The sequence below is a fragment of the Hyperolius riggenbachi genome, chromosome 5, assembly GCF_040937935.1.
Source record: "Hyperolius riggenbachi isolate aHypRig1 chromosome 5, aHypRig1.pri, whole genome shotgun sequence".
In the NCBI taxonomy this organism is placed as follows: domain Eukaryota; kingdom Metazoa; phylum Chordata; class Amphibia; order Anura; family Hyperoliidae; genus Hyperolius; species Hyperolius riggenbachi.
In genome coordinates this window covers 52,861,491-52,883,010 of record NC_090650.1, presented here as the reverse complement: position 1 = coordinate 52,883,010, position 21,520 = coordinate 52,861,491, and the positions used below count along the sequence as shown (strand labels likewise).

Genomic DNA, 21,520 nt, shown 5'->3' with positions numbered 1-21,520 from the left:
CAGCACCTCCACGGTGGGCTGCAATTCCTTATCGACTTGGTGATTTCTGCAAAGGTCCACTTTTCTGTGTGACCTCCTGAATCCCTCATTCCACAAACCCTATTTGAGTACTGCGGAGTGCTAATGAGGCTCTCGGGGATACTGACAGACAAAAATACCAAATCAGAAGCGGAAGTCAGTACTTTTTAATACCAACATTTCAGAAACACTTCACCAAGCATAGGAAGAAGCAAGCACACCAAGCGTTGTCCTTCAGAATTATAGGTTAGCAGGGCTGTGGAGTCGGAGCAATTTTTGGGTACCTGGAGTTGGATGGTTCATAAACAGAGGAGTTGGAGTCGCATGATTTTTGTACCCACTCCATAACTGTGCATGGCCTGTGGAGTCCAAGATTTTTAGTAATTTAGGGTACCTGGAGTCGGTGGTTTCATAAACTTAGGAAGCAGATGATTTTTGCACCCACTCCATAGCCATGCAATCGCTGTGGAGTCGGAGCAATTGTGGGTACTTGGAGGCGGTGGTTTCATAAACTGAGAAGTTGGATGATTTTTGTACAGACTTCACAGCCCTAGTCCTTTATCTAGATTTGTTACCTGATCACATCATTAGCAATCAGATGGCAAAACTATCATCCATTCGTATGATGTTTGCATGTCTGCATATGACCCTGGTGGGAGGATAAGCGATATGCCAGGTTGGATTTTCCAGACTGATTGCTGTTTTACTCCCCCGCTGCAGACATTCTCTTGCTCTTCACCCCCTCCATTCCTTTTGTCTACATGAATTAACATCATACTTGCAAGTCTATAATGAACATCTGTATTAGGAAGAATTCTGCTTTCATTGATGATTGAGTCGGAATAATATTTCTAATTCTTTAAAGGATTCTGTCCCTCAAACTTAATAGCTTCAAAAACGTTTAAATTTCTCAAGACTTCCTCTTTATCAAGCTGTATGTGTCCTTTAAACTGAAGTGGTTGGGAAAAGGACTAGAGGAACTTGCTTCCATTGGGGAGCAGTCTCTCTAGCCAGGAACTACATTACAACATTCCCCCCCCCCCCCCCCCATAGCAAGTGTTGATATGGGCCACACTTGTTTTAGATGAAGTCAGTCAAAATGGCCTTGTTACACAACTTTCAGCAAATTAGCATGCAAGTTGTCACCACACTTACTAAGGCTGCTTCATGATTTGCAATTATGCCCCTGTACACATCTATAATGTAACATTTACTATTAAACAAATGACTATGCTGTTTTGAGAATTTGCCTAGTTCAATTTTTTGTTTGATTTGGCTTAAGGCAGAGGTACAGTTACCACACGGACTGTTTAAAATAAATTTCCCGCACTACTTGTTGCATTCAAAAGTATTTAGTAATATATATAGAACCTTACTTACATTGTTCATGGGCTGTGGTCACATGATTATGCCTACACAAAGCTGCTGACTGGGAGAGAACTTCATCATCTGTTAATATTGTATTGTTCTCCTTGCAGTTTCCTGTAGGCATGATCACATGACCACAACCCAATTCTATACAGGTAGTCCCTGGTTAACGAACGAAATGGGGACTGTAGGTTCGTTCTTAACCTGAATCCGTTCTTAAGTCGGAACACTGTGCCATCTCTGTCCCCTGTACCTCCTCTGTGCCTCCAGTGTCCCCCTCTGTGTCTGTTCATACAAGTTTAAAAGCCATTTTTTCTTTGATCTTTTTTTAAAATCTATTTTCTCAAAAACTACAAATCCAAATTTGAAAACTTTTTTTTTTACTTGTTCCCATGGAAACAGAGAATCCATGCCGTTCATATCGGTGGGTCGTTCATAAGTCGGGCGTTCGTAAGTCGGGGACTACCTGTACTTCAGTAAATGCTGGGCATTCATTTTAGACATAGTAGTCACAGTTATACTTAAAGAGTATAAAGAGAAGCCAGGTTGGCATCTTGCATGGTTTAAAACTAAATTACAATGTTTAATTTGAATCATTATAAAATGGACCACACCCACTTTGAATTGCTCATGAGCTAAAGAGTAATTTGTGATAATTAAATGAACTCACAAAATGGATAATTACTGCAGCAGAGTAGGAAGGTCATACACCAGACAGACAAATTGAGCCAAGACAATCATTAAAGCAAACCTGAAGTGACAATGAACTGATGAGATAAACAACTGCATCTATAGTCCTACTACTAAATAATTGCACTATCCTGGAGTCCCATAGTCTTATTTTGTATTTAAAGGTTACAATATGCTTTTAAAAAGGTCATCATACATCTAGCAATGATGGGCAGATTCGATCAAGACAAATCTCTCTCTTATCGAATCTGATGAGAGAGATCTGTCAAGTTGCCCATACACCACAGGCCGATTCCCAATCAATTTCATGCTGAAATTGATCCAGAATCGGCCTTGTGCGACACATCTGCCGCTGTGACCCCCTAACGTAAATGTTCCCCCGGATACATTACCTGTCCGCGGCCTGCGCTTGTCCCCCGCTGCTTCCGGGATTACATCTCTGCATACACGCGTGCCGCACATGGTTTCCTAATAAGGGCGCACGTATATGACATCACACGCGCAGGGGAATGCGCCCAAAAGCCAGCGGACAAGCAGAGGCCGCGGACAGGTACTCTATCCTTTACACAGGGCTCCAGGGGGCCATTTACATTGGGGGGGGCAGCATTGGGGGTTTTGTCCTGTTCATCAGGAAATTGCATGCCGTTACCACCGTGCAACATCTTGCAGCATGCGCGATCGAGAATGCAATCAATTTTTGTCCCAAAATTAGTCACATTGCCGATCGGGCATGCACTTGGCGGCACAGATTTTTTTTCTATAGTAATCGATTTGGATGGACGATCGGCCGCCAAGTCGCTTGATGTATGGCCACCTTTAGTCTGTCAAAAAAAAAGGGTAGGTTTTAGGTTTTTTTTTTTTTAAGATATTATTCAGTCCCCATATGTAGAAATCTTGAATTGCTGGGCATGTCATCGGTTTCTGCTACACAGAGTTTTAAAACCTTAATTGCCAGTAGTTATTAGAGTTATGCCCCTTACAGTGAAAATAAAGAACAAAAGGAGAACAACCCACTTCTATGTAGGCTTGGGACTTTACATACACGTTTATCTCACCATGTCACATGCCATTTCAGGTTCCCTTTAAATAAACACAATCTTAAGCACAGAAAAGAATCCCAGATCTACCTTCTCATTGGTTTGGTCATTGATAAAGAAGGTATGGCCGTGCTGATCCAGTTCTTCCGACCACCCCTTGGGAGGAGAGCCGTACTGACTATCTGATTGGTTTTCATGAGTGTTGTGATAATTTTCTTCTGAAGTCAGTTGCTAGAAAGAGTCAGAAAAGTTTGAGCATAAAGAATAAAGCGGATCATCATCAGAAAGGAATCGCATCCTTCATCTGCAACAGCTCGGATATAATAAGCAAAAGGAAAAAGGCTTGCTAATTGCATTATTAAAAAAAGAGAAAGATTAATAACTGTGCTTCATGGAAAGTATGGATTCTTTCCAAGGCATGCAGAGCAAGGAGCCGGTCTGCCTTCACATACTAATAAAGAAGCAGCAAGATAATTATTACAACTTCAGACTCAATTATACTGACCACAGGTTTCTGTTTGGCATTGATGTCTCCAAAATGAGATAAAGTACAAACAGTAAGCTATCTACACTCTATAGATCAGTGTGATATTTTATTGATATGTACCCCTTTTTAAAACCCTGTACTCACCAAGTACCCCCTAGCAGAGTAAATATTATCACAAGTACCCCTATACAAATATATATTTAATCGTACTACATGAGAATTGGTTCTAAACAATTTCAAGCATTTACTATTGCTTTTAATTAGCTAAAACACTGGTATTGCTTAACTGCCTAACGACTGCTCCGCACCGATTGGCGTGAAGTGCTAGGGGCGGAGATTGCAGAGGACTGCTCCGTCACCAGCCTCCCAGTGGCGATTGCCGCTAGGAGACTGTTAGACGGCTAAACCGTTAAACGCCGTCTAATAACACTGTACAGCGGCGCTGTACTGGGGACAGCTGTGTGACACCGCTGTCCCCTGGGAGGCACTAAAGCGATCCGCTGTGATAAGCGGAGGCCTGTCACAGCCGATCGAGGTAATTGGCTGGCAGGGGGAAGGAGGGAGGGATAATAAAAAAATAAATAGTAAAATGTATTAAAAAAAAAAAAAATAATAAAAAAAAAAAAAAAGGAAAGATTTATTGAAAAACAAACAAACATCCTGGGAGTGATTAGACTCCACCAACAACAACTGGTGGGCTTAAAGCGGATCCGAGATGAAAAACGAACTAGAACAAGTAACTTGTCTATATATCTTATCTAAAGTTTAGATAGTTTACACAGCAAATCTAGCTGCAAACAGCTTTAATAGAAAATGATTATTTCTTCCTGTGATACAATGACAGCAGCCATGTTGTTTGTAAACATTACACAGAGGCAGGCTTATTTTGAGCACTCAGACTGTGAAAAAATCCTAATCCCCCCTCCTCCTCCTTCTCCCCTCTGCCTCTGAAAATCAATGGCTAGTAACACCTCCTCCTCCTGCCCAAACTGAGCTCCCATAAGCCCTCGCTACACTGCCAAGGCACAAAAGGAGCTGTGGGCGAGGCTTGTTTATAGTTTATAGGGAATTAGAGCAATAAAACAAAAAAGTATTTGGCTTGAGGAATGCCCTATAAACAATAGGAAAGGAACACAATTATGCAATGAGTAAAAGTTCACCTCGGATCCACTTTAAAGAGAATCTGTATTGTTAAAATCACACAAAAGTAAACATACCAGTGCGTTAGGGGACATCTCCTATTACCCTCTGTCACAATTTCGCCGCTCCCCGCCGCATTAACCATTTACCGCCATCCTAACGTATTAAAACGTCATGCTTACCGCTATTAACAGCAACATGACGTTTTAATACGTCGCGCATTCCCGCCGCTGCTACCGCCGTGTGTCCGCCGCTACCGCCGCCATTACCGTCGGGATCCCGTGCTGGGCGATTGGGGAAGAGGACTGAACAGTCCTCTACCCAATCGCAGTGCCTGGAGTGAATGGACGTGACCGCGAACAGCGGCTACGTCCATTCACATAAACAGGAAATGTAACAGTTTAATAAAGTGTGTAAAAAAAAAAAAAAAAAAAGTGAACACGTCCTATGAGTGTTCACCAGCGCCATCTTGTGGCCAAAAAGTATATTACACTTACAAAATACATACATTTTCAAGTATATACACATCATTAATAAAATTACACTTCCAACCCTCCCCCCCAAAAAAAACACTTGTAAAAAAAAAAAATCAGCTTAAAAAAAATAGTTACCTTAGGGACTCAGCTTTTTTTATTCTATATTTTATGGGGGAAAATTAATTTTAATTTATTACATAGGGGCTTGTAATTATGGCCAGAACAAACAGAAAAATAACCACTTATATTTCAAAATAATATACTGTCGCCATACATTGTGGTAGGGACATAATCTAAACGGTTTAATTATCGGGACCACTGGGCAAATAAAACGTGTTTGTTTTATCCACAGGAGAATGTTTAATTTTAAAACTATAAAGGCTGAACACTGAGAAATAATGATTTTTTTTCTTTTTTTTTCTGTTTTTCTCATTAAAATGCATTTAGAATAAAAAAATTCTTAGCAAAATGTACTATCCACAGAAAGCCTAATTGGTGGCGAAAAAAACGAGGTATAGATCATTTTCTTGTGATAAGTAGTAATAAAGTTATTAGGGAATAAAAGGGAGGAGCGCTGACAACTGAAAATTGCTCTGGTCCGTTAGGATAAAAACCCTTGGGGGTGAACTGGTTAAAAGTGGTTAAAAACAGTTTTAAAAAGTTTGTTTATAAACAAACAAAATGGCCACCAAAACAGGAAGTAGGTTGATGTACAGTATGTCCACACATAGAAAATACATTCATACACAAGCAGGCTGCATACAGCCTTCCTTTTGAATCTCAAGAGATCATTTGTGTGTTTCTTTCCCCTTGCATCTCTCATGCACTGAAGTTTCAGGCTGCTCTTTTCTTCCTGCAAACAGCTTTGCCCTTGTCTGTAATTCCTCACTATGTGAAAGCCCAGCCAGCTCAGAGGACGATTTATCCAGCTTGTAAAAGATAAGAGAGAAGAGAGCAGCTGCCCTAATCTAAATAACACACAGGCAGTGTGCATAGAGGGGCCTGGAAGGGGAGTTCATAGCAGAACCATAACACTGAAGAACTTGGCAGCCTTCCAGACACAGGCTGACAAGTCTGACAAGAGATAGATAAGTTGATTTATTACAGAGACTGTGATAGTACAAAGTGCTGCAGTAAGCCAGAACACATTAGAATAGTTTTTTGAACTTGTAGGATGATAAAAAACAGGATGCAATTTTTGTTACAGAGTCTCTTTAAGGGGGGAATCACTTGTGTGCCGAGTTGTACGGTCCTGCGAGTCCTTAAAGCTACCAGCGGCCTATTTAGTAAAAATGGCTTAGTCACTAGGGGGTGGGGAATTAAGACCGCGGTCCTCAAGAGGTTAAATAAAATGTATAATTTACTTGAAAACTTTAAATTTGTTATTCTTGGGTAAGTATATAAAGCTGGAGTACCTCCTGGAACCACCAAAAGTTCCCCCTGGGGTACGCGTAGCACATGTTGAGAACCTAGGCTATCAACTACTACAGGGATCGACCCCTTGGGCTTGCAGGATGGAGTAACTTCACCTGGGTGGGGTGAAGATGGAAGAGAACACGATCAGGTGCTTCTCAGTCGGCATGCTGTACACACCATAAGTGCACGTTAGCTTCTTGTATGAGGCGGACTTTATTGGCCGCCTTGGCTGGGATTAATCTCGTGTGTATGTATGTAGCTTTTTTTTTTCTAAATGCGGCTTTTTGAAGGTTCAGTGTTAAAAATTTGCAGCAAAGCATTCAACTTTTCCATTTTAAAGCAAACTTGAAGTGAAAATAAACTTATGGGACAATGAATAGTATGTGTAGTACAGCTAAAAAGTAAAACATTAGTTGCAAAGAGAATAGCCTCATTGTTTTCCAGTAAAGAAAGAGTTAAACTTCAGTTACCTATACAAAAAATCTTATTGGGTCAAAGACAGTCCTGTTTTCTGAAGCACTTATCTCAACATGTCTCACAGTTTCCGGTTTAAGGTTTTACTGCTCTTTTGCATAGATAACAACTGGAGTTTCTTAACTCTTCCTGCACTGGAAACAATATTAGACTTATGTTTCTGCGCCTCATGTTTTATTTCTTAGCTGTACTACACATACAAATCATATCATCATTTTTTTTCTTGCTGTTGGCCTCTGATCTGACTCTTACAAAAAATATTTATTTGATAAACAGGTAGCCACTAAGTGATGTTAAAATTCTGTATAAAAAAGTGTCATCATAAAAACCCAGGAGCTCCTCGTTTCACAATCTGTTTTCCCAGACATCCATAAACTCTCTCTAGCTAGCAGTGTTATCCAGGGGAGAGTTCGAAACAGGCGGGGATGTATTGCGACAAATCCCTGGCGTTTAGCTGCCACTGTTATCCGGTCAGAGGGCATCTGTGTGACAAGCTGGTAACTAAATGATTTTCACATGGTTAATCCCAGGTATGTGAAAGGTATTTCTTTGTTCAATTTATCATACATATTTGACCACACCAGATTAAACAACTCTTGTAGGTAAGACTGAATCTCACAGGTGACTCAGGTATATAAAAAAAAGAGGCTAGCCTCTGTTCAGTGTATTACAATTAAGGCCCTACATGAGAACCAAGAGCTGTGTGCTGTGTACACGTGCCTGCTGTGATTTGATAAACATTTGATGCCATTTTACAACATAAAGTGAACCCTAGGGAATCTTAGAGTCAAAAAAACACATTTAACTACGAAGAGGGAGCTTCTGGATACTCTAGGGCACAGGTGTCAAACTCAAAGCCCGCGGGCCGAATGCGGCCCTCCTAGCCATTTTATGTGGCCCTTCAGAGCTTGAAATGTGCATCATTGTAAGTAGCAAAAACAGCACACTGCCAGATGAGCACACTGGTGACAGTGTTTCTGGTTGAAAATTGTCAGTTTAAGCTGGGGTGCAGCAACAACCCCCCTCCCCCCCCAGCGAAATTAGCATGGGACCCCCTCTTGGGACCCAACCCCCCTTGTGTGCCTGGTAAATGCCCCACACCCACCACCCCACTTCCCATCCACCTCAGCTTACCAAAAAGACTATGGGGGAACTCAAACTGCCTAATCTTCATGCTCCCATCCAGTGACTGACTAAGCATTAGCTTGTACTCATACTGTGCTGTGTGATCTGTTTTTCTTGTATTCCTGTATTGTCATATTGCTGTATGTCACCCCTAAATATTGTCTGTAATCTAAATTAATGCCCAGCGCTGCGTAATATGTTGGAGCTTTATAAATACAATACATAAATAAATGGGGGAAGTGAAGGCTAACATCTTGCAGTTTGGCCCCTGACTAGGTTTTAACTTGGCCCCTTCTGTGATTGAATTTGACACCCCTGCTGTAGAGGCTTCTCGTGTCCTCATAACCCCCGGACCCACTCAATGGGACCCTCTGGATGATCTTGGCTACTCGCACATCTTCAGTCCCAAGCACAGGTGCAATATGGCAGCGCTTGTGGAAGGCCGCGAGCATAAGTGGGGAGCATCAGTACCCAGAGGCTTCCCTCTTCTCAGCTATGTGTTTTTTGATCCGAGGTTCACCTCAGGTACACTTTAAAGTGTAACTGTCGGACATAAAATCAAAAATCAATTCTTGATTTTTACCTGGTAAACAATAAGGATGCTAATCAGGCAATCCAAAAGTTAAAATCTCTATTACTGTTCTTGTTTATAAATGATCATTCCCCAGTTGACGTGACTCTTATTTGGTACGTTGCCGCAAAAAGGAAATTGCAGGGCATGCTGGGTTGTCCTTTTTTGCTTCTTTATTTCCCCTCAGACTTAACTAATGTAGAGAAGCAAAAAAGGACAGCCCAGCATGCACTGCAACTTCCTTTGTGCGGCAACGTACCAAATAAGAGTCAGGTAAACTGGGGAATGATCATTTATAAACAAGAACAGTAATAGAGATTTTAACTTTTGGATTGCCTGGTTAGCATCCTTATTACTGGTTTACCAGATAAAAATAAAGAATTGATTTTTGATTTTATGCCTGACAGTTAAACTTTAAACTATCTGCACTAAAATCCAGTTCTTTTAAATTCACAACTGGATATGACTAAACAATTAAGGTACCCATATATCAAGCGATTTTGGTGGCCAATCGACCAATAGGCAGATCTCTCACTGATCGAATCTGAGCAGCATACTAATTACTTAATTGTACGCGCCTCTCCTCGTTCTCCCTGGTTCTTGTAAACACTCCTTAGAATTAAAGTCAAATTTTAGAATCTAAGTCAAATTTTCAGACAGGAAGAGGAAGACTTGCTGCCTCTATTATTCTCCCATTCCCTCCTTTTCCCTGTCCCTTACAGAGTAGTGAACGAGGAAGCAAAGAGGAGGGCAATGTGAGCTAGCCTGCCTCTGTCTGAAAATTTGACTTCGACTCTAAAATTTGACATTAATTCTAATTCCTCAAGTAGTGATAACGGGAACCAGGGAGAATGAGGTGAGGAACTGACAATGCAAAGAGGCATGTGGATCCACCATGAACCAAACCCATGTGCTTACTTTTAAGCAGCTTTGCCTCAGGTTAGGATTGCCTTAATCTACATACTTGTTTTTGGTGAGGAACTTATAAATAGAGAGAAGGGATTGCCAAGCAAGTCGATTTTTATAAGTAAAGTCAGCCAGCCTAGATAGCACTCTTAGTACAGACTTCCTTTAATATAAACGTAAATATTCCCACTGCCTATTCCGTAGACCAGAAGCAGACAAAATAAAGAAAATTAGCTATGGTGACACCTACTGTAACCCTCTATCTCCTCTAAAAATGCTCTCATCCTACCCACCAGCTACCAGAGCAACCACTCCCACTGCAACCTTAATTTCATCTTCCACCTAGGGTTTAGGAGCTGAACTCAAAATCAACACAAGTTTCAAGTAATTACACTATTTATTGACTTGCTGAATGACACAAGTGAACTGAAGGGTGTTTTATATGTTTCCTTAGCTTTGTTTTTGAACTCTGTTGACCTCTCCCTGTTCAAAGTAATAAGCTTGTAAAACAGGATAATCTACCAGTGGCAGCAAAGTAATTCTGGTAAAATTAATCGTCTTTCTATTAAAAAAAAATCACTAAACTGTATTGACATAACTAACCTTAAAAACAGAAAAAGGTAAAATAAAAAAAATATACTAAAAAACACAAATGTAGAACTGAAAATGTTATGAACAGGTTTTACAAAAGTCTCCAAAACAGCAACTGCATTTCTTAGTTTAGAATAGAGCCGGCAAGGGTCAAAACCCCTGGCAGGTTTTTTTAGCCGCCTGTGCCTTGCTGGATGAGTTTACCACTTTAGGGATGATCAATGAGATGCAAATATTTCCAAGTTCATGCAGGATTATGTAAATTTGTATGTACATTTATGAAGCTTGAAAATGGACCAATCCGTTTAAACCTGGGTTGGACTTGATTGGTCCATTTTCAAGCTGCAGAAATATCTGCATCTCATTGGTCATCCCTGTTCCCTTTGCTGCCCATGTTAGGGAGTGCACCTCTGCAGCAGAGACACAGATGGCAAATAAAAGACAGATCCAAACCCTTTCTGCAATATCCAATAACTTTTACCAGTAGCTCTACTGAAAATCAATATCTCAGTTGTGTGTTCATGCCAGCTGGTTGAATAGTTGTGTAGCTCTTGCATAGGCTGCAATAAAGCCAAGTACCCACCTGAAGCTGGATCGGGGATCAGACACAGCGATTAACTGATCCACCTCCACAATTGTGCAAACGAACACACGAGCGCCCCAGCGATATGGCTGTTGATTAACATATTTGGGTCAGGAGCCAAGCTTTATCACTTGGACAGACAGATGCTCCACAAATTTGTGGAGTAGTGCCAAGATACGTGTCGCAGTGACATTTTTTTTCCTGTATTTTTATGATTTTGAGAATAAAGAGATGTTTATTTGAAATCTGAAGATCTTTTGTCCTGTTACCTGGAGGTAAATCCACCTCTATCTCCCTTTAAACTGTTTTTTATGAATTTTATCCTACGTTGGCGCCGCTATTTTCTATTTGCGTCTCGTATCAGCATCCATCCTTGGTAATGAGATAAACAGAGGAACACCAAGAGCCCCAATAGTGTAGTATGTATTGACAAAGGAGATAATGACAAAGAGTAATAGTTGTTATACTCACAAGCATGGGTCACCAATAGGCAACCACTGTAAAGGCAGGTGGGGAGATTATCCTGACCCCACTCAGGAATAAGAAGTCGCTCTCTGTAGATAGTAGAAAAGGGTCGCAACCCTCCACCCAGGGTGGATACAATATTATATAGGAGAGAACAGAGGCGCCAAACGGATAAAAGGGGTTTTAAAGGAGCTTAAAGAGAACCCGAGGTGGGTTTGAAGAATGTTATCTACATACAGAGGATGGATCTGCCTATACAGCCCAGCCTCTGTTGCTATCCCAAACCCCCCTAAGGTCCCCCTGCACTCTGCAATCCCTCATAAATCACAGCCACGCTGCTGACAAACAGCTTGTCAGAGCTGGCTGTGTTTATCTCTATAGTGTCAGTCTGCTGCTCTCCCCGCCTCCTGCAGAACTCCAGTCCCCGCCTGCATCCCTTCCCTCCCTGCTGATTGGAAGGAAGGGACAGGGGCAGGGACCGGAGCTATGCAGGAGGCGGGGGAGCAGCTGAGACTGACACTACAGATGTAAACACAGCCTCACAACACGGCTGTGATTTATGAGGGATTGCAGAGTGCAGGGGGACCTTAGTGGGGTTTGGGATAGCAACAGAGGCTGGGCTGTATAGGCAAATCCAGCCTCTGTATGCAGATAACATTCTTTAAACACACCTCGGGTTCTCTTTAAAAGCCAAAAATTTGGTAATTAGAGGAGGCAGTGGTGGACTTACCTCCTCCAAGCAGACACAACACGACTGTACATTCAGTCTATTTATTAACGAACTCCAGATAAAACAAAGCAACACGTTTCACGGGTCAGTGCCCGCTTCCTCAGGCAATAGAAAAAGGAGTTACAGCATCTAGCAAAACAAACAACACTCGGCACCTCTGTGACAGAGGTGCCGTGTGTTGTTTGTTTTGCTAGATGCTGTAACTCCTATTTCTATTGCCTGAGGAAGCGGGCACTGACCCGTGAAACGCGTTGCTTTGTTTTATCTGGAGTTCGTTAATAAATAGACTGAATGTACAGTCGTGTTGTGTCTGCTTGGAGGAGGTAAGTCCATCACTGCCTCCTCTAATTACCAAATTTTTGGCTTTTAAGCTCCTTTAAAACCCCTTTTATCCGTTTGGCGCCTCTGTTCTCTCCTATATAATCCATCCTTGGTGGAGGGGTACATCCCCTATTTTCCTCCTGCAGGGAGTGCCTTCTTGGCCTGGGTGGGGGCAGCTTTCTTTCCCCATCTTCTTATACAGTGGTTGCCTTGGTGGTAGCCCATGTTTGTGAGTATTGCTCCTAACTATACATTGTACTTCATTTATCTAACTTAACATACTACACCCAATTGGGTTCTTTCCTCTGATTTTTGTCTAAAATAAAAGAAGCTACACAAGAATTCAACCCACCAGCATTTGTTCATTGCCAAAATATTAACTTTCACTAGAGCAGTGATCTGCAAACTTGGCTCTACAGCTGTTCAGGAACTACAACTCCCACAATGCATTTGCCTTTAGGAATCATGACTGTGGCTGTCAGACTCCTGCAATGCATTGCGGGACTTGTAGTTTCTTAACAGTTGGAGAGCCAAGTTTGCCGCTCACTGCACTAGAGTAACCATCCACTAGAGTAACCATCTAGTAGCTGCAATCCTATGCCATTTAGTCTAATGGATGTGCCGTAGGTCACACAGGAAATTCTTAAGCCAACAAAAATTTTTTTCATAATCAAACAAAAATGCAATATTTGTGAAGTAGGCATTCATGTAATTCCAGCATGCACACCCATGTGTGTCGTGATTTCCTTTAAAGTCATGGACCTACCTCATGATCTGCTTGAGTCATTGACTCTCCCCTAAAAGAGTCTTTTGTGCAACGTGGCGGTTTCCAGGTCCGTTCTTGCGTAGCTTTATTATAATAATAGAAACGTCCAGTGTTATCTTTGTGCGTTTCCCACTCCCCGGTAATTTGTACAGGAGGAGAATTGGGTTGTGGGGGAAGATAGGACTGAGAGATCTTCAGTTCTTGTAGGTTTGCATACACAGGAGAGTCAGACCTCACAGGGGCAGGAGAGACAGAGAACTGGAGAGAACAGACACCACAAGGAAAGGTTACCAATTACTGGTGAGGAATTACAAGGAGAAATTATGCAACCCTTTCACCATCCCAATATACCCAAGCAGAGAACAGAGTCCAGTCAAAGTGAAAATGCCTATGAGAAAATGTGTAACAGTTCTACAACAGAAACAGCATAAGAAGAAATAATCTGGTAACTTTCAATGAAAACCACACATCAAAACGATCAGTTATTGGAGTCTTTGAAGCCAAAGCCAACAGTGTTGAGCTACCAAGCTTCCTATTGGTCAGTGATGGCTGTCACCAGGTGAAAAAGCCAATAGGAAGGCTTGGAAGGGAGTAAGGGCAGTATAAGGAATTACACAAGAAAGAACTATGCATTTTATTTAAGCTGCTTACGTCTCTGGAACAACTGATCTCTTTGATGGGTTGCATGAAAGAAAATAGATTATGAATTTTCTTATGCTCAGTTTCAACTGTGCAGATTTGTGACAAATTTGCTTTAGGAACCTGCCAAATTTAGTTTCGTTAGGTCTGTTGAAATGGCATAAAATGATGCTCCACAGAAGCAGGATCGCTGGATTTAAAGGACAACTGAATTGAGAAGTATATGAAGTCTGCCATATTTATTTCCTTTTAAACAATACCAGTTGCCTGGCAGTGCTGCTGATCTTTCTGGTCAGTAGGATCTAATTCAAACTACTGAAGCTAAACTTGAAAGATTTGTCATAGACATCTGATCTGCATGCTTAAAATGAACCAGAGACGAAGCACCCTCATGTATATTGTATAATAATAATAATATTATATATATATATATATATATATATATATATATATATATATATATATATATATATATATATATATATATATATATACACACACACACACACCAGTGGGAACATTGGGGAAACACCTACCTTGCTCTTGGTTTCATTCTTCATTGTTCAGCTTGCTTGTTAGCAGCCCTGATAAAATCCCTGACTGAGCATTCAGTCTGGCTTTGCTCAGGAATCATTATAGCTGAGTCATTAGTCATCTCTAATGTTCCCACTGATATATATATATAGTAAAATACATGAGGGTGTTTCGTCTCTGGTTCACTTTAATCAGGGTTTATGGCTTAAAGTATTAGATGCAGAGGATATGGAGGACAGCCAGGCAGTATGCATTGTTTAAAAGGAAATAAACATGTCAGCCTCCATATCCCTCTCACCTCAGGTTTTCTTCAAGGTGTAAAATGGCAGGCTTAGATTGTGGCAGGTCTGTCCTGAAAGCTCCATTCCATCACCACCGATGTGTAGATAATAAATCTCATCAGTTTATTTTTACCTTGGGTTTCCTTTAATGGATAATTTGTGGAAAGATTGATCTGAAATGTTCATCTTTAGTTGGTCGTTATATAGATGGTAATATCGATCATATAATGATCAAAAACAAAATAGAGTTCTGCACAATGTATGGCCAGCTTAAGGACTTGTTCATATTAGCAAGCTCTGAGCGCTAAAGTGAGTGCCTTTCCCTGCGCTTTTAGATCAATTTGCGATTTTTAGAAGCGCTTTTCTAACCGCTTTTGATGGGCGATTTGAGTTTTTCTTCCTGAAGACAATCAGGAAGTGAACTCTGACCTGGAACTGAATGTAGCTAATATACATTGTGAGCAAAAGCGCTCACAACATCGCTTTTCAAAGCGCTTTTTATAGAGCGCTTAGCGTTTTTCCAATACCTTGCACTGAAGCGCAAACACTCAGGAAGTGGTGCAGGACCTGCGTTTGTGCTCTGAAAGAAAGCTCAACCCTCATGTAAGAACACTCACATAGAGCAACATTACACAAGCAATTCTAAAAATCGCCAGTGCTTAAAGGGACACTTAAAGAGAATCCGTATTGTTAAAATCGCACAAAAGTAAACATACCAGTGCGTTAGGGGACATCTCCTATTACCCTCTGTCACAATTTAGCCGCTCCTCGCCGCATTAAAAGTGGTTAAAAACAGTTTTAAAAAGTTTGTTTATAAACAAACAAAATGGCCACCAAAACAGGAAGTAGGTTGATGTACAGTATGTCCACACATAGAAAATACATTCATACACAAGCAGGCTGTATACACCCTTCCTTTTGAATCTCAAGAGATCATTTGTGTGTTTCTTTTCCCCTGCAGCTATCTTCCACTGAAGTGTGAGGCTGTTTCTTCCTGCAGAGTGCAGACAGCTCTGCCTGTATGTAATTCCTCAGTATGTGAAAGCCCAGCCAGCTCAGAGGAGGATTTATCCAGCTTGTAAAAGATAAGAGAGAAGAGAGAAGCTGCCCTAATCTAAATAATACACAGGCAGTGTGCAGAGAGGGGCCCGGATGGGGGAGATGCATCACAGAACCCAACACTGAAGAACTTGGCAGCCTTCCAGACACAGGCTGACAAGTCTGACAAGAGAGAGATAAGTTGATTTATTACAGAGATGGTGATAGTAGAACGAGCTGCAGTAAGCCAGAACACATTAGAATAGCTTTTGGAACTTGTAGGATGATAAAAAACAGGATGCAATTTTTGTTACGGAGTCTCTTTAAGCCAGGAAAAAAAAAAAAAAAAAAAAAAGGAGTTTTACTCACCTGGGGCTTCTACTAGCCCCCTGCAGCCGTTCCGTGCCCTCGCAGCCACTCACTAATCCTCTGGTCCCCCGCTGCCAGCTAGTTTAGTTTTTGCCGACAGGACTGCCCACGCGTAGCTTTCGCCGCATTCCCAACTGCAATTAGCGTTATTGCGGGCCGCAGCGCGTACAAAAATACGCATTGCCGCGTTACCAATAGATATGTGGCAACGCGTATCTTTGTAAGCGTTGTGGCTTGCAATAGCGCTAATTGCAGTCAGGAATGCAGGGAAAGCTACGCGTGGCCGGGCCTGTCGGCAAAAACGAAACTAGCTGGCAGCGGGGAACCAGAGGATTAGTGAGTGGCTGCGAGGGCTCAGGACTTCTGCAGAGGGCTGGTAGAAGCCCCAGGTGAGAAACTTTTTTTTTCTGGCTTAAGTGTCCCTTTAAAAAAAAACTGAAAGCGCTCATAGTGTGAACAAGCCCTTAGAGGTTGACATTCCCCTACATCGGTGTGGTGACAGCAATCATTTGGCTGAAAAGCAGAGCACAGCTTCTCAGAGCTGTAGAGGGGGGTCAGGGTAGATTGCTCTGCATTTTAACACAAACACAGATATTCATTAGGAGCGATCCTGTTCATGAAAGCTCAGGAAAATGTTTGTAGCCAAATTCAGATGACTGCGGCTCCAGTGGAAGTCAGGGAACCACTGCTGGCATTGATGCACAACAACAACAGACCTTAGGAAGTTTTGGAAAGAGAAAATTGTCATATGTGGCAGATTCCACTTATGACTGGAGATCTTTTTTAAAATTATATAATTAATGCTAATCATATAAATAAAAATAGTCATTTATTTGATATTGGCAAAACCAGGTTTAACCCATTAGCAGCTTCAAAAAAAGAGTTATCTAGTTTGAGATAAGTGCACCACGTTTGACCTCAGTCGGCAGAACTCGCTGTGCTGTAAATTCTTAGAATGCTTTGCTATCTCTCTCTAGCAGAAAATATAGAAACTGAAAGCAGAAGTCCTCTGTTATTGTCTCACACTGCCCCCTGGTGACAAGTGGCCATAAATACACATTACAGCAGTACTAATTAGAAGCAAGGATATGTAACAAATAAGAAATAAAAATGTGCTGAAATAAATTGGGCTGGAGCACTTGCAAACCTCTTAAGTAAAGTGGCTGCTAAGGGGTTAAAATAGCTCAGAAAAATGTCCCTTAATTCTGAAAATGCTCAGTGTCCATCTTCTAAACATTATCTGCACCTTCTGTGTATTGCCAATATCAAAAAATGAAGCCATAGATACTTAAAGTAGAACTCTACAGAGACAGGACAAGCAGGAAAAATGTCACAGAGCTTTATTTCTGAGCTGTGTGCATTACACGCTCTCCCTCCTCACCAGAACAGGAGGATCTTCCAGCACAGGCAGAATTCCATCACAACTTTTGAGTAAGGACAGCATGTCTCCCCTCTCTGAGCAGAGCTCTACTTTAATCAATAAGAGATAAGGCAGTAACCCATACCACATTATTCTTGCCAGGCACAGTGCAAATTAAAGGAGAACTCCAGCCAAAACGTTTGTTACAGCTTTGGACTGAGCACTGAACTAGAACCTCAGTAAAAAAAAAAAAAAAAAAAACCCTTAAATAAACTTTCCTCTACTTATCTCCTCTGCAATGTTCTGCAACTCAGCAACTTTGGTTTTCTACACTCATCTCACCTCGCTGGGCAGGGATGAAGAGTGAGGGGTCTATTTCATAGGGGCTGACATCTTTATTTCTGGAAAGTCTGAAAATGAGTATACCTGCAAAATTCATATCTCTGTGTAACATGATACCTGCTGCAGACACTAAAGGGTTATGTTTGCTCCTGAGCTCCCTTGAGAGGAAGAAGTTCACAGCAGGAAGTAAATCCTTTTACACACGTACAGGGCATGTCCTTCGTCAGGGATCAGGACTCTATCTCGTGTGGCAGTATGGGGCAAAGACTGTATAGAAGCATCACTAGCCTTCAGGTTATTGACGCGCTCTAGCCATGGAGGGGTGGGGGGAGGTTATGTCAGCGTTTTGCTGAGTTGGGGCGATACAATCTCGATTGTATTTTACAAAATCTATGGAGTAGAAGGGTAAACTGAGGAAATGCACTAATTGGATACGTTAGGTAGTCCCTAGATATTATTTTTGTTAATCATATCATCGATGGGTCGTACTTCTAGAAATCAGCAACAGGAAGTAATAAGTATCTCCCTTAAAGAGGAACGTTATCGAAAAATAGTATTTCCAGGAAAAAAAATAGAATTGGGGGAAAATAGTATCAATGTATTGCAAAGTGAGATGTTAAAAAAAATGGAGAGATCAAGAAGTGATTTATATTTGCCATGTAATTTGTTTTTGTTGTTTGAACCACAATGAGCTTGTGGGTATTCATCTTTACTACTGGCAGACATGAAAAATAGCTAAACAGCACCAACTGCCATTAACTATAACCACACCCCCTAACATTGCAATCGGCTGAAAGGTTTTTTTTTTTTTTTATAGATATTCATATGCACAGAGGGAGATACTGGTTGCTTGGCAGTTGTAAACAATCCTTATTTCCCACAATGCAACGAGGTTCACAGAAAGGAAACTTTCAGGACCATGGTCATGACATCACACTGTGGGAGGGGTTTCACCACAATATAAGCCACAAAAACCCCCCTGATGATCTGTTCGGGAAAAGGTAAAGATTTCCTGTGTGAAATGGGGCATCAGCCATTGGTTGGGATGAAGTTCAATCCTGGGTTAAAATTCCGCTTTTAGTTGCCCATTAACAGGACAATATTTTAATATTTCCTCAAATGCTATCATTTAGTCATATTTTTACAATTGAATCGTACAGAAAAACACAGTATGTGGGGTGGGAAACAAAATCGACATTACACAATTCTATGGTCAATTGGAATGTAGAATTTGGTCGATCAGACTGATGGATTTTATGATTGAATCTGAAAGGAGAAAGTGCCCTAATCAATCGATTTATGGGAACAATTGATAATTAACTCCCGATTACTTACAAGCTTGCAAATCTGATTGGCTGATCACATCAGAGGAAAATATTGTACCGTTAATGGGCACCTTAACAGGGACACTGAAATTGAAACAATCCTAAGGGCTGGTTCAGACGGACGTTTGGAGGCGTCGCGTTCGTTGGCGTCGCGGTTGCAATGTGTTCGGGCTTTCAGCAGCGTTCGCATTGCGTTCGGATGCGGTCGCGTTTTTTCTTCCCCTAGGGGGACATTACCCGTCGCGGTTAACCGCCCCTGGAAGCAACATGTAGCTTTCAGGGGCTCCTTGAACGCCAGTGAAAATCGGGACCCCGAACGCCGCGTTCGTGCAAACGCGCATAAAAGCTTGGTACAAACGCTCCCATTCACTTGAATGGGAGCGTTTAACGCCAAGCCCCGAACGCTGGCAGTAAACGCTCTGCAAGCGTCCGTCTGAACCAGCCCTTAGAACCTTAATAGAGGTTCTATGCCAGCCCTCCAGTATTTGGGGCAAAAATTAGTTTTGGCTAGAGTTCTGCTTTAAGAACACTGTTCACCACATTGATTCAGAGTTATGAACATTAAAGCATGTCAAGAAAATAAAAAACTGATGCCTGGAAAGATGTGAACATTCTTTTCTCATTCCAATGACTTGTAAACTTCAATTTGATGAGTTTGGAAACATCAGCTTAACATGAATAGATTTATCACTAATTTACAGGAAAGCAAAAGGAAAGCACACAAGGAATAAAACACTTCCTCACAATAATCTGGGTTTATTGATTATTATCTGGGAACAGTCATAAAAGATTGTGCATACCTGTCAACACTGCAAACCACCTCTGGTTAACTAGTAAGGCTAACATACATAATGACCTTCAAAGCTCAGTTCCACCATTACCCACTAGAGGCCCCCACAGAGCTCACATTGAAATGCTTGTCATTCATCTGCTGTACAAAACAACTAGAACTATCCAGCAAGTGTGGGCAGTCTCTACAGCAGCACAAAACACATCAAAAACTGCACCATCCAGTTCAGTTTGTGCAGGACAAAGTCAACAACTGAGTCATGGGATTGTCTACTAGGACTTTATACACCTTTTGATAATTAATGTGTTTTTAACTCTTGCCGCCATACACAGTACTTCAATTTAATCCAAATATAACTGCATTGTAAGAAAATCATTACTCCACGCAAATCCATAACACATCATTCACACTATCCCAAGCTCAGACCACACAGTTACTCGACAGACACCTGCTGATACGCTAATTGGAATTTTTCATATTCATACAAAACAAAGGGTTTTGTTTTTTTTAATGTACAGGCGGTCACCCACTTACAAACATGTTACATTCAGAGTGTGTCCCTAAGTCCAGTGTTAAACATAGTGAAAAATAGATAAATAATTTACTTTTGGACACCTCTGGATTTTGGTTGTTTTCAATGTGCGTTTAATTAGTTTTAAACTTTTTAGAACAGTTAATACAATACTGTAAGATGAAACAACAAACATAAGTAATTACAAACAGCTATTTATATTTTATTTGTAGGTATGAAAAATTGTATCAAGTCATTTGTAAGTAGGGGACTGCCTGTATTTAAAATCTAGTTATACATCAGTCACCACGCTTCTGTTGGTCTGCTGTAGAAGAGGTGGACTCTCAAGCTCCGAGCACCCAGTATAAGAAACTCGGCCGCGGCAGGGGCGATAACGGCCCCTGCTGAGAATGCAGCGTGTGCAATACAGCCACAGATCCCACTTGACGGCTGCCATGTGTCCTTGTGGATCAGTTTGGCGCGAGAGGAGGTCACTCCTGCGCAGCTCTGCCCTCCCTCCCCCTCCTTCCCGAATATGAGCAGAACCAGTCACTGCCTTGCAAGCTAAGCGTCTGCACAGCCTCGACTGAGTGTGTACGGGCCTTTACACTCTACACCACGGGTCAGGAACCTTTTTGGCTGAGAGAGCCCAATAGGCTGCCTGTCACTTATCAAGTGACAAGCAGCTTATTGGGCCAATCAAAGTGTGGGGATCTCATCCTACAAAGTCACTGGACTGACGGGGTCCACAGTGGGACAACTGTTCGTTTTGGGGTAGCGCAAGTCAGTAGTGCATGCTACAGCAGTAGCGTGCCTACTTTGAACATTTTACTTGCGCTGCTGCACTGAGCTGTGCTGCTTAAACAGTGTAGTGATTCAATCCCTACTTATTTGTCCGTGAGCCAGATGTAGCCATCAATAGAGCCACATCTGGCTCCCGAGCCATAGGTTCCCTACCCCTGCTCTACACCCTGTACCATTCTGCAAATGCCACATACCTTCTGGGTGTGTCCTGGAGTTACTGAGCATGCTGTGGAGTCCTGTGAGCAGAGAAACAGGAGACACAGTGGTATAGCGATAAGGGATGCAGAGCTAGCGACTGCACCAGGGCCCCTGGACCAAAGGGGCCCAGTATGGGATCTCAGTCAAGCGCTTTATTAGCTCGTT

At 41.7% G+C, this 21,520-nt stretch overlaps 1 protein-coding gene across 1 annotated transcript in view; it reads right to left on the bottom strand.

The window, feature by feature from the left end:
* The window catches only part of ARHGAP12 (Rho GTPase activating protein 12), a 207,735-nt gene that overhangs the window by 56,888 nt on the left and 129,327 nt on the right, over window positions 1-21,520 (bottom strand). The window contains exons 3-4 of the mRNA XM_068235694.1: window positions 13,165-13,422; window positions 3,204-3,344 (exon numbers count right to left, since the gene is read on the bottom strand). Of these exons, the coding sequence (XP_068091795.1) occupies window positions 3,204-3,344; window positions 13,165-13,422 (399 nt within the window). The remainder of the gene's footprint in view (window positions 1-3,203; window positions 3,345-13,164; window positions 13,423-21,520) is intronic.